The sequence below is a fragment of the Ranitomeya imitator genome, chromosome 7 (genome assembly GCF_032444005.1).
Source record: "Ranitomeya imitator isolate aRanImi1 chromosome 7, aRanImi1.pri, whole genome shotgun sequence".
Taxonomy (NCBI): Eukaryota; Metazoa; Chordata; class Amphibia; order Anura; family Dendrobatidae; genus Ranitomeya; species Ranitomeya imitator.
In genome coordinates, this window is record NC_091288.1 from 60,855,267 (window position 1) to 60,868,216 (window position 12,950).

The window sequence follows — 12,950 nt, forward strand, 5'->3', positions numbered from 1 at the left end:
CCGCGATCCTAAAAGTCAATATTGACCCTTTAACAAGCCTTGCAATATGACTTAAGATAAAAGTCAAATCAGAATCCAAATTTTCTGACACAATGTTTCGTGGTATTGCCCCTCGTCAGTGCAAAGTATGAGACCTAATTTGGCTAGGTGAGAGGCTAAGACTGGGGTATAAGGGGTAATGTTTCTCCTTGTGGAGGGTGACATACCGGCCCTGGCATGCCAATGTAATACTACAATGGGCGCTTTGTAGAGATCATTTACCTGCTTCTCTGTTTTCGGTACTTTCTTGTAAAACATCTTCTCGGCCTCTTCGATCCAGATGATTGACGGCTGCAGCTGACGGGCGACCTGTAATGTATTTTTCGGTTTTCTGAAATTCTATCTCCATCTTTATTTACAGTGAAACACATACTCTATGCAATGGCAGTCAATTCTCATCAATACTTTTTTAACATTTGTGTATTACGTTTGCTTCTCAAAACCTAATTTAAAAACGGAACCTGTTTCTAACATCTTATTCAAATGTTTGCATAAGTTGTAACTCCTGATTAGTTTGATTCATGTACCGTAAAGAAATGCATACATTGCGGTCTCATATAAATAAACATATGCTTATATCAATTTTTTTGGTTGTTCTTTATGCAGTTCCCTATAATCACCACTAGAGGATGTCCTTCCATCACCACTACATAGACCCGCATGTGTCGTATTTACCGCACCTGCACAGCGAGAGCGCACATCTCAGAATAACCTATATATGCTGAAAAAGAAGAAAAATGCACCTGGCCATTGCACATATGCTGACACTATGTTTTAAAATTATAGTCTGTGATTTACAGCACTTACTTAAACAACTAGTTGCGTCAATTACCTATCTACAACGTCGTTGCAATAGTTCAGCATGAAAAGTGGCCCCTTCCAATCCTTCAATTATATGTAAGAGAATCATTTTCAGTGTTGTTCCCTTAGGATAGCTGATAATAGATTTATTACTTAAAGTATTCTCCCAAATCAGACTTTTTCCTGTTTTTATAGCAGTGATCGATCACAATGAGCCTCATTAGATATTTTCTTTAAACTGATCAGCCAATAAAGGCCTGAGCTTCATGAATTTCAAGAGTTATTCTTTGTGATTTTTTCCAAAAGTTTTGATTTTTTTTTTGTCATATAAGTTCTATATAATGGGCTTCTTTTGCGTCATTTTCCAAGTCTTGTATAAAACCCTACAGGAAAAATGCCAAAAGAAATGCTATATCCAGAGAACGTTGAATGAAGCACTGCAGGAAATATTTAATAAGTGATCACCCACTCAAGACCCACGGTGGGGGTAAAAATATTAGAGTAAAAATCAGTAAAGTATTTTGAAACATAAATAAAAACATACAAAATTAATTTCGCACAAAAAATGAGAAAAAAAAATTAAAAGCTACAAATATTTGGAAATGCTGCACTTGTGTATGGTGTAAAAAATTGAAAATCAATGGCAGATATGCTGCCACCCAGGAAAAAAAATAGAATAAAAAGTTGAATAAATCTCAAAATATGATCAGCCAGTCAAGACCCACAGTGGGGTTAAACATATTAGAATAAAAATCAATAAAGTGTTTTGAACAATCAATAACATAAAAAAATAAATTTCCCATAAGAAATATAGCAAAAACAAATGAAAAAATACAAATATTTGGAAATGCTGCACCTGTGAATGGTGTAAAAAATGAAAAGCAATGGCATATGTGCTGCCACCCAGAAAAATATAGAATAAAAACTAATTAAAAAGTTAAATAAATCTCAAAATAGTACCAATAAAACCAGACACCATGTGGGTCTTAGAATATGGTGACACAAATACTAAGGATTTAGAAAAAAAAAAAGAATAATTTTATGGTGCAAAAATGTTAAAACATGAAACAAACTATAAATTTGGTATTTTTATAATCGTGTAATATACCACAGAAAAAAAGTTTGCACATATAGACATAGCAAGATTTCCTAATTTTTCTAAGTAATTATAGGTGTAGATCAGCTAAGCCCGTGTTTTGGTACCTGAAGAGGCCCAAAGGGCCATCTGACACCACAGAGTAAGGCACACGTTGCAAATTTTGCTGCGGATCCGCAGCAGTTTCTCATGAGTTTACAGTACAATGTAAACTTATGGGAAACCAAAAACGCTGTGCCCATGCTGTGGAAAAAGCTGCGCGGAAACGCAGCATTTTATTTTCCGCAGCATGTCGCTTCTTTGTGCGGAATCCGCAGCAGTTTTCCATCTGCTCCAATAGAAAACTGCAGATGGAAAACCGCAGCAGAATCCGCATTAAAAACCACGATAAATCCGCAGCAAAAAACGCAGCGGTTTTGCACTGCGGATTTATCAAATCCGCTGCGGAAATATCCGCAGCGGATTTGTCTACGTGTGCACATAGCCTAAACTAGTATTTTAAATGCCTCATCAAAGCTAAGGGCCATTAAAGGGGCTTCTGATGAAAAAACATTATAGCCTATCTACACGATAGGTGAAAAGTTATTGGCGATCTACAGGACAGGTGATAACTTATAGATCGGTTGCTGTTCCACTGCTGACACCCCCACCGATTAGCAGAATAGCGGACTTTAGAATGGCGCATCAGGCTGCCTACTCTACTGCTGCTCCAATCATTCCCCATGAGGACTGCCATAAATATCTGGGAGCACTGCTAGGTCGTCCCATAGAGAATAAATCGGTGCACAGCTCAGCATGTGCACTGAGGTTTAATTCTTACAGGATAAAAGTGCTCCATTCAGCTGTTTGATGGAGGCCCCAGTGGTTGGAACCCCCCTAATTTATACATTATCATTTGTAGAGATGAGCCGATTCATTAGCATCAAAATTTCCCGAAAGATTAGGAATGTTGTACCCTTGGGATCGTAGATCATGGAGCTAAAACTGATGATGTCTTTGAGATCTCACAAAGACTCACCTGTAGTAGTGATCATGTCGTATACGTCATCACATGCAGTTGTGGTTTGCAATATGTGGGACGCACTGTACAGACACTGCGGTCCCGCCTTAATGGTCACAGAAATAGAGCAAAAACGGCTTTTTAACCCCTTAGCGACCGCCGATACGCCTTTTAAAGGCGGCCACTAAGGGTACTTAAACCACAGCGCCGTTAATTAACGGCGCTGTGGAAAAAGTCCATAGCGCCCCCCAGAGGCCGATTTTCTCCGGGGTCTCGGCTGCCGAGGGTAGCCGAGACCCCAGAGAACATGATTCGGGTTTTTTTTAACTCACCCCGCATTTGCGATCGCCGGTAATTAACCGTTTACCGGCGATCGCAAAAAAAAAAAAAAAAAGCGATCTCTTTTTAATTTCTCTGTCCTCCGATGTGATCGCACATCGGAGGACAGAGAAAAGGGGTCCCAGGTGGCCCCCCAATACTCACCTAGCTTCCCCGATGCTCCTCGTGTCTCCCGGTGGGCGCCGCCATCTTCAAAATGGCGGGCGCATGCGCAGTGCGCCCGCCGGCCGGCACCGGGAGAATCTTTGGGGTCTCGGCTGCCGGGGGTAGCCGAGACCCCAAAGAGCATGATCGGGGTCGGTATTACCGACCGCCGGTAATTAACTGTTTACCGGCGACCGCAAAAAAAAAAAAAAAGTAAAGTGTAATTCTCTGTCCTCTGATGTGATCGCACATCAGAGGACAGAGAAATAGGGGGATTCGGGGACCCTAGCATACTCACCTAGGTCCCTGGATCCTCTTGCTGCTCCTCCTGGCCGCCGGCAGAAGAACATGGCGGACGCATGCCCAGTGCGCCCGCCATCTGTCTCCATCTGCCGGCCGGCAGGAGAACAGCAGTTGGGGCTAAAATTAGGGTTAGGGTTAGGGTTAGGGGTAGGGTTAGGGGTAGGGTTAGGGTTAGGGGTAGGGGTAGGGGTAGGGTTAGGGGTAGGGGTAGGGGTAGGGGTAGGGTTAGGGTTAGGAGTAGGGGTAGGGTTAGAGGTAGGGGTAGGGGTAGAGTTAGGGGTAGGGGTAGGGTTAGGGGTAGGGTTAGGGTTAGGGGTAGGGTTAGGGGTAGGGGTAGGGCTAGGGTTAGGGCTAGGGTTAGGGCTAGGGTTGGGGCTAAATTTAGGGTTAGGGTTGGGGCTAAATTTAGGGTTAGGGTTGGGGCTAAACTTAGGGTTAGGCTTCTTTCACACTTACGTCGGTACAGGGCCGTCGCAATGCGTCGGCCCGACATACCGACGCACGTTGTGAAAATTGTGCACAACGTGGGCAGCAGCTGTAGTTTTTCAACGCATCCGCTGCCCAATCTATGTCCTGGGGAGGAGGGGGCGGAGTTACGGCCACGCATGCGCGGTCAGAAATGGCGGATGCGACGTACAAAAAAACGTTTCATTGAACGTTTTTTTGTGCCGACGCTCCGCCAAAACACAACTGATCCAGTGCACGACGGACGCGACGTGTGGCCATCTGTCACGATCCGTCGGCAATACAAGTCTATGGGCAAAAAACGCATCCTGCGGGCACATTTGCAGGATCCGTTTCTTGTCCAAAACGACGGATTGCGACGGAATGCCAAACGACGCAAGTGTGAAAGTAGCCTTAGGGCTAGGGTTAGGGATGGGGCTAAAGTTAGGGCTAGGGTTGGGGCTAAAGTTAGGGTTAGAGCTGGGATTAGGGTTAGGGTTTGGATAGGGTTGGTATTAGGGTTAGGGTTGGCATTAGGGTTACGCTTGGGATTAGGGTTAGGTTTGGGATTAGGGTTAAGGTTAGGGTTGTGATTAGGGGTGTATTGGGATTAGGGTTAGGTTTGAGGTTAGGGTTGAGATTAGGATTAGGGGTGTGTTGGATTTAGGGTTTTGATTAGAGTTATGGTTAGGGTTGACATTAGGGTTGTTTTGGGGTAAGGGTTGTGATTATGGTTAGGGTTAGTGATTAGGATTATGGATCAGGTTGGGATTAGGGTTAGGGGTGTGTTGGGGTTAGGGTTGGAGCTAGAATTGGGGGGTTTCCACTGTTTAGGTACATCAGGGGATCTCCAAACACGACAGCCAATTTTGCGCTCAAAAAGTCAAATGGTGCTCCCTCCCTTCTGAGCTCTGCCATGCGCCCAAACAGTGGGTTACCCCCACATATGGGGCATCAGCGTACTCGGGATAAATTGGACAACAACTTCTGGGGTCCAATTTCTCTTGTTACCCTTGTGAAAATAAAAACTTGGGGGCTACAAAATCTTTTTTGTGAAAAAAAAAATATTTTTTATTTTCACAACTCTGCATTCTAAACTTCTGTGAAGCACTTGGGCATTCAAAGTTCTCACCACACATCTAGATAAGTTCCTTGGGGGGTCTAGTTTCCAAAATGGGGTCACTTGTGGGGGGTTACTACAGTTTAGGTACATCAGGGGCTCTGCAATCGCAACATAATGCCCACAGACCATTCTATCAAAGTCTGCATTCCAAAAAGGCGCTCCTTCCCTTCCGAGCTCTGCCGTGCGCCCAAACAGTGGTTTACCCCCACATATGGTGCATCAGCGTACTCGGGATAAATTGTACAACAACTATTGCAGTCCAATTTCTCCTGTTACCCTTGTGAAAATAAAAACTTGGGGGCTACAATATCTTTTTTGTGGAAAAAAAAATATTTTTATTTTCACGACTCTGCATTCTAAACATCTGTGAAGCACTTGGGCATTCAAAGTTCTCACCACACATCTAGATAAGTTCCTTGGGGGTCTAGTTTCCAAAAGGGGTCACTTGTGGAGGGTTTCTACTGGTTAGGTACATCAGGGGCTCTGCAAACGCAACATAATACCCGCAGACCATTCTATCAAAGTCTGCATTCCAAAACGGCACTCCTTCCTTCCGAGCTCTGCCGTGTGCCCAAACAGTGGTTTACCCCCACATATGGGGTACCAGCATACTCAGGACAAATTGGACAACAACTTTTGGGGTCCAATTTCTCTTTTTACCCTTGTAAAAATAAAAACTTGGGGGCTAAATAATCTTTTTTGTGGAAAAAAAAATATTTTTTATTTTCACGGCTCTGCATTATAAACTTCTGTGAAGCACTTGGGCATTCAAGGTTCTCACCACACATCTAGATAAGTTCCTTGGGGGGTCTAGTTTCCAAAATGGGGTCACTTGTGGGGGATTTCTACTGTTTAGGCACATCAGGGGCTCTCCAAACGCGACATGGCGTCCAATCTCAATTCCAGCCAATTCTACATTGAAAAAGTAAAACGGCACTCCTTCTCTTCCAAGCTCTGCGGTGCGCCCTAACAGTTGTTTACCCCCACATATTGGGTATCAACGTACTCAGGAGAAATCGCACAATAACTTTTGTGGTCTAATTTCTCCTGTTACCCTTGTGAAAATAAGAATTTGTGGGCGAAAAGATCATTTTTGTGTAAACAAAAGCGATTTTTTATTTTCACGGCTCTACGTTATAAACTTCTGTGAAGCACTTGGGGGTTCAAAGTGCTCACCACACATCTAGATAAGTTCCTTAAGGGGTCTAGTTTCCAAAATGGTGTCACTTGTGGGGAGTTTCCACTGTTTAGGCACATCAGGGGCTCTCTAAACGTGACATGGCATCCGATCTCAATTCCAGCCAATTCTGCATTGAAAAAGTCAAACGGCGCTCCTTCACTTCTAAGTTCTGCGGTGCGCCCTAACAGTGGTTTACCCACACATGTGGGGTATTGGCGTATTCAGGAGAAATTGCATAACAAAATTTATGGTTACATTTCTGTTTTTACACTTGTGAAAATAAAAAAAATGGTTCTGAATTAAGATGTTTGCAAAAAAAAGTTAAATGTTCATTTTTTCCTTCCACATTGTTTCAGTTCCTGTGAAGCACGTAAAGGGTTAATAAACTTCTTGAATGTGGTTTTGAGAACCTTGAGGGGTGTAGTTTTTAGAATGGTGTCACACTTCTTATTTTCTATCATATAGACCCCTCAAAATGACTTCAAATGTGATGTGGTCCCTAAAAAAAAATGGTGTTGTAAAAATGAGAAATTGCTGGTCAACTTTTAACCCTTATAACTCCCTAACAAAAAAAAATTTTGTTTCCAAAATTGTGCTGATGTAAAGTAGACATGTGGGAAATGTTATTTATTAGCTATTTTTCGTGACATATCTCTCTGATTTAAGGGCATAAAAATACAAAGTTTGAAAATTGCAAAATTTTAAAAATTTTCGCCATATTTCCGTTTTTTTCATAAATAATCGCAAGTAATATCGAAGAAATGTTACCACTTACATGAAGTACAATATGTCACGAAAAAACAATCTCAGAATCAGCGGGATCCGTTGAAGCGTTCCAGAGTTATAACCTCATAAAGTGACAGTGGTCAGAATTGCAAAAATTGGCCTGGTCATTAAGTACCAAATTGGCTCTGTCACTAAGGGGTTAAAACATAGTCTCTCAAGGCATCTGCTAATTAAACATAACAAAATATTTAACATAAAAGTAACTCCGGTGGAGCAGATACCCTCTGGTGTTGCAAACAGGAATGCTCTTTTAAACCGGAAAGAAACGTTTTGGATATATCGTCTGGGAACATTATTTCCAAATGGATTGAATGATATCATAGAGAGCGTTTAAACGTTGCCTTTTTTTCTGGGTTTCCTTTGTTTTGTTTTTTTCTCTTACATCAATCAGTAGGTGTATTCCTGAACTTGGTCCACACCCCAAATCAAGTTTCTGAGGCTGGGATAAAAAGTTTGCTACTATATACAGTATAAGTGTGATTGAATTTAATACTAGTAGGATTTGTACTGTGTTTTCATGGAACCTGAAGAAGGATATATACTGCATCCGAAACGCGTTGTATCTCCTCTATTTTAGCTTATCAAATAAAAAAATATGACATATCATCTTTGGATTTGAGTCCTGGGAAGCGCTGCCATTCATGGGCTGGATGTGCTTTTCTTGATTTAAAAGATTAGGTTAGCAAGGAATAAATTTGCCACAAATCTCAATTTTGGAAAAGTTCTGATTGCCTGAAAAAGATGTTTAGAAGGTTAAAGGGATGGTTGGAAACTAACATTTATTTTAATGCTAAATGTCTGTTTAGTTAATGTCATAATCTAACCTCGTTTCTACTTTACTTTAATTAAAAATTCAGGAGTGTCATTTGGGGCCGTTTCAGGGGCTTAGCTAGTCCCTGCTCTACTGAGCATGTGTCAGTTGTCAATTTTGATGTATGCTCAGTAGGATCTTGTCACTGAGCAATATTTTTTAATTCAAAGCAGCGGTGCACTCCTTGTCAGCTCCGATAAGTAGTGGCAAGCTGGCAGGAGAGCGTATTGTAAGGAGAAAACCCAGCGAGCAGAGACCAGCCCAAGCCTCACTCGCACAAGTGATAACAAAAACTGCAGCATCAGAAACACAATTGAAAACACATGTAAAAAACACAAAAATGCAATAAAAAAACACACGTAACACGTAACCTAATTTACCTAATAGATGTAGGAAATCTGCAACATAAAAAACTCACCAAATAATCAGCATGGGAAATTTACCTAACACTTGGAGGCCTCCTAGCATTGAACAGAACCTCCTTTTAGCTCTCCAATGAAAACACTGTCTAAGTAATATACAAGTGACCTCAAACTCAACCTACCAGCATGGGGAAAAACTGATGGTAACACATAGCGGTATCTGGGTGGCGTGTAGAGGTTTAATATTGGGCTATTAGAACAATGTGGTGTGCAAAAAAAATCATGCCTTTTCTACATCAAACACACTTTGTGAAGTAGACAGCTTAAATTTCTGGAATATAGAGATTTCCTTTGTCTTAAAAAAATATTATGACTTGTCCGTCTGTCAATCCAGGAAGCACACGTGCACAAGCCTTGGTTTCAGAATTTTTCTTTTGTTTCAAAATTAGGGAGAAGGGGTATTAAACTGACCTCCTTGTTTGCAGTGTGGGAAGAATGAAACAATGCTTATTAAGATGCTGTTACTGGAGTGTATGAGATTATTTATCAGTCAGACTGACTATGCAGGTCCTGCAATTTTCTGTCACTTGAATATTTGTATTATTATTCTGAGTCGCCCGCCAGAGCCGTGGGGTACTCAGTACCGGGTCCGGTCGCTATTAAAGGGGATGTCATGGTGGCTGTGACCTGGTCCGTGGCCCTGGGCGCCCAATTAAAGGGGAAAGGTCTTTTAAGGGCTATTGTGAAAAGTCTACAGTCATGGACAAAAATTTTGAGAATGAGACAAATATTAATTTTTCCAAAGTCTATTGCTTCATTTTTTCTAATGGCAATTTCCATATACTGTACTCCTGAATGTCAGAGTGATCAGCTTAACAGCAATTACTGTACTTGCAAAGTCAATATTTGCCCAGAAAATGAACTTTAACCCCCAAAACACATTTCAACATCACTGCAGTCCTGCCTTAAAAGGAGCAGCTAACATCGTTTTAGTGATTGATCCATTAACATAGGTGTGGGTGTTGATGAGCACAGGGCTGGCGATCAATCAGTCATGATTAAGTAAGAATGACATCACTGGACACTTTAAAAGGAGGCTGGTGCTTGGTATCATTGTTTCTCTTCAATTAACCATGGTTATCTCTAAAGAAACACGTGCAGCCATCATTGCAGTGCACAAAAATGGCCTAACAGGGAAGAGTATCGCAGCTACAAAGATTGCACCTCAGTCAACAATCTATCGCATCATCAAGAACTTCAAGGAGAGAGCTTCCATTGTTGTCAAAAAGGCTCCTGGGCGCCCAAGAAAGACCAGCAAGCGACAGGACCGTATCTTAAAACTGTTTCAGCTGCGGGATCGGACTACCAGCAGTGCCGAGCTTGCTCAGGAATGGCAGCAGGCTGGTGTGAGTGCTTCTGCACGCACTGTGAGGTGGAGACTCTTTGAGCAAGGCCTGGTTTCAAGGAGGGCAGCAAAGAAGCCACTTCTCTCCAGAAAAAAAATCAGGGACCGACTGATATTCTGCAAAAGGTACAGGGAGTGGACTGCTGAGGACTGGGGCAAAGTCATTTTCTCTGATGAATCCCCTTTTCGATTGTTTGGGACATCTGGAAAACAGCTTATTCGGAGAAGAAGAGGTGAGCGATACCACCAGTCTTGTCTCATGCCAACTGTAAAGCATCCTGAAACCATTCATGTGTGGGGTTGCTTCTCAGCCAAGGGAATCAGCTCACTCACAGTCTTGCCTAAAAACACAGCCATGAATAAAGAATGGTACCAAAATGTCCTCCAAGAGCAACTTCTCCCAACCGTCCAAGAGCAGTTTGGCGCCCAACAATGCCTTTTCCAGCATGATGGAGCACCTTGCCATAAAGCAAAGGTGATAACTAAATGGCTCATGGAACAAAACATAGAGATTTTGGGTCCATGGCCTAGAAACTCCCCAGATCTTAATCCCATTGAGAACTTGTGGTCAATCATCAAGAGACGGGTGGACAAACAAAAACCAACAAATTTTGGCAAAATGCAAGCATTGATTATGCAAGAATGGACTGCTAACAGTCAGGATTTGGTCCATAAGTTGATTGAGAGCATGCCAGGGAGAATTGCAGAGGTCTTGAAGAAGAAGGGTCAACACTGCAAATATTGACTTGCTGCATTAACTCATTCTAACTGTCAATATAACCTATTGGTACTCATAATATGATTGCAATTATATTTCTGTATGTGATATAAACATCAGACAAACACTAATAAAAACCAGAGGGCAGCAGATCATGTGAAAATATAATTTTGGTGTCATTCTCAAAACTTTTGGCCATGACTGTAGTTGGCGAGGTCCCTGACACTTGAAGCTTGGTTGCAAAGTCCCCTCTCTCCTGTCCTAAGACAGATGTCTGTACGATAGGCAGTGCGAGCCAGTTTATAGAGTCTCTATCATGACCCGGGCTCTCAGGTTACTGCTTCACCTCAGACTTGATGCGGGCAATTGACATACGGTGCTATGCCCTCTGGTTCTGTCGCATGTCCTGGTGAACAGCACGACCTCGGGCTCCCGGTACCCAGTTTCTGTGCTCTGGCTCCTAGGGTGTCCTTCCGCTGGTCCCCTCCCGAGACTCTTCCTCATCTGTGCTTCTTCCCTCTAAGCTCCTCCACTATTCAACTCCTTCAAGTTTCTCACTCTTTCCAGGGGCCACAGCTCCTACGCGGCTGTGCAGCCCCTCCATCTCTTCCAGGCATCCTTCTCCTCTCCTCACTCCACTGCTACTCTCTACAACTGGCTGACTCCTCCTCCAGACCAGGATACATAAAGTCTAAGGAAGCTCCCCTGAATCCGGGTCCAGAGCTCCCCCTCCTGGCCTAGATTAAAATGTGTTGAATGTGAGTGCCTTACCTGATACAAAGAATCTCCCTTGCCTCCAAGAGTGACATCACTCTCCCCGAAAGGAAGGCAACATCACTGCAACAACCAGTTACCTGGGGTGTTGCAATTCACAGACTGAGTATCATTCCTATTTTCAATGTGATTGAGATGCTGTTACTGGAGTGTATGAGATTATTTCTCAGTCAGACTGACTATGCAGGTCCTGCACCTTTCTGTCACTTTAATATCTGTATTATTATTCACAGACTGAGTATCACTCTTATTTTCAATCTGCCTCAGCACTGCAGCAGTACACCAAAATCAGATGAAAGCCTATATTCTGTTTCTATGGGTAGAAAGCTGTGCGCTCTGACTTTTGATCCTTAGGCTATAAAATCCTAGAATGGCGCTGCTTGGCAGGACCTCATTTTTATAGAGGCTTTGATAATCCCCTGGATTTGTTGCCCTAGACTATGTGATGTGGCAGTTGTAAGACATTATGAGAAAGCCCGTCAGTCCGCGCCTGATGTCATTAGTTCGCTCTCTTGCTGCTGCAGTCTTCAACAGTGTGTGAAACAGTGCAGGGGAATTTATTTTTTGTGATCTTCGCAAATTTGTGGGAGCCCATAAGTTTCAGGAAATTCGATTTGAAGTTGATCTGCAGCAGATCGATCGGCTCACCTCTAAACATTTGTTTTATACATAGATGATAACTTCTTTTCAGTGGACAACCCCTTTAAAATGAGGTCTGGACTCAGAAACTTGTAGGAAAATCTTGCTCTGAAAGAAGTTGTAGTGTATAATAGAATTACGAAGTTTTCAAAAATCTGCTATGGAATGTCAAAGTAAAATGCATGAAAACTGTAACTGTGGGTTTAGTGTTTCTTTTAATTAAATTTCCTTCTCTGTATACATAAAAGCAGCATAATCAGATTTACTCTAAGGAATGGAGCAGAGATAAGCTGCTTTTTGTAATCATTGTAGCCATGGGTATGAGAACAGTAACAATGGGTGACAGGTACATAATACACGTCATACTGTATTTTTTTGATCATTTCATATAGTTTTTAGTTTTAATTATTTTCAAAGCACATCTGACTAATAGAGAAGCTCCAAATGTTGAAAATAAAGGATGATAAGGATTTTTCGCATGCTTAAGGTGTGTTCTTTGGTTTTATTTGGCTATGGGCGCGCAGAGAAAACGTGTCAAAGTAAAGCTCTTTTTTTAATGAAATTTCCAAAGTGGACACATCAGAATGGACACCCCTTCACTTTTGATGTTACCGTAGACTGCATTATACTACGGAATGAATGCTAACACTTAGCTTGGTGCTTTTGGTGTCTTGGAGATCATATAACTAAGAGCTTAGCTCGTACTGACCGCAGGTCTCCCGTCTCGAGCTTGACAGCCTTGTAGAAATACATGAAGCTAGTATACTGAGGTCAGGAGACACGCGCCCTATCCATGCATTATGATCCATATTTGGACTGAGATCACGGGACATCTGCATGAGCGCGAGTAGAAGAGGCATAGAACTGTAATAGAATAATAGAATGTTAGAGTTGGAAGGGTCCTCCAAGGTCATCGTGTCCAACCTCCTGCTCAATGCCGGATTCACTAAACCATCTCAGACAGATGTCTGCCCAGCCTCTGTTTG

General features: G+C 42.3%; 1 protein-coding gene across 1 annotated transcript in view; it reads right to left on the reverse strand.

Moving 5' to 3' along the window:
• Positions 1-12,950, reverse strand: part of IQCA1 (IQ motif containing with AAA domain 1) — a 250,505-nt gene that overhangs the window by 24,527 nt on the left and 213,028 nt on the right. Inside the window, exon 16 of the mRNA XM_069733324.1 lies at positions 262-348. Within this exon, the coding sequence (XP_069589425.1) occupies positions 262-348 (87 nt within the window). The remainder of the gene's footprint in view (positions 1-261; positions 349-12,950) is intronic.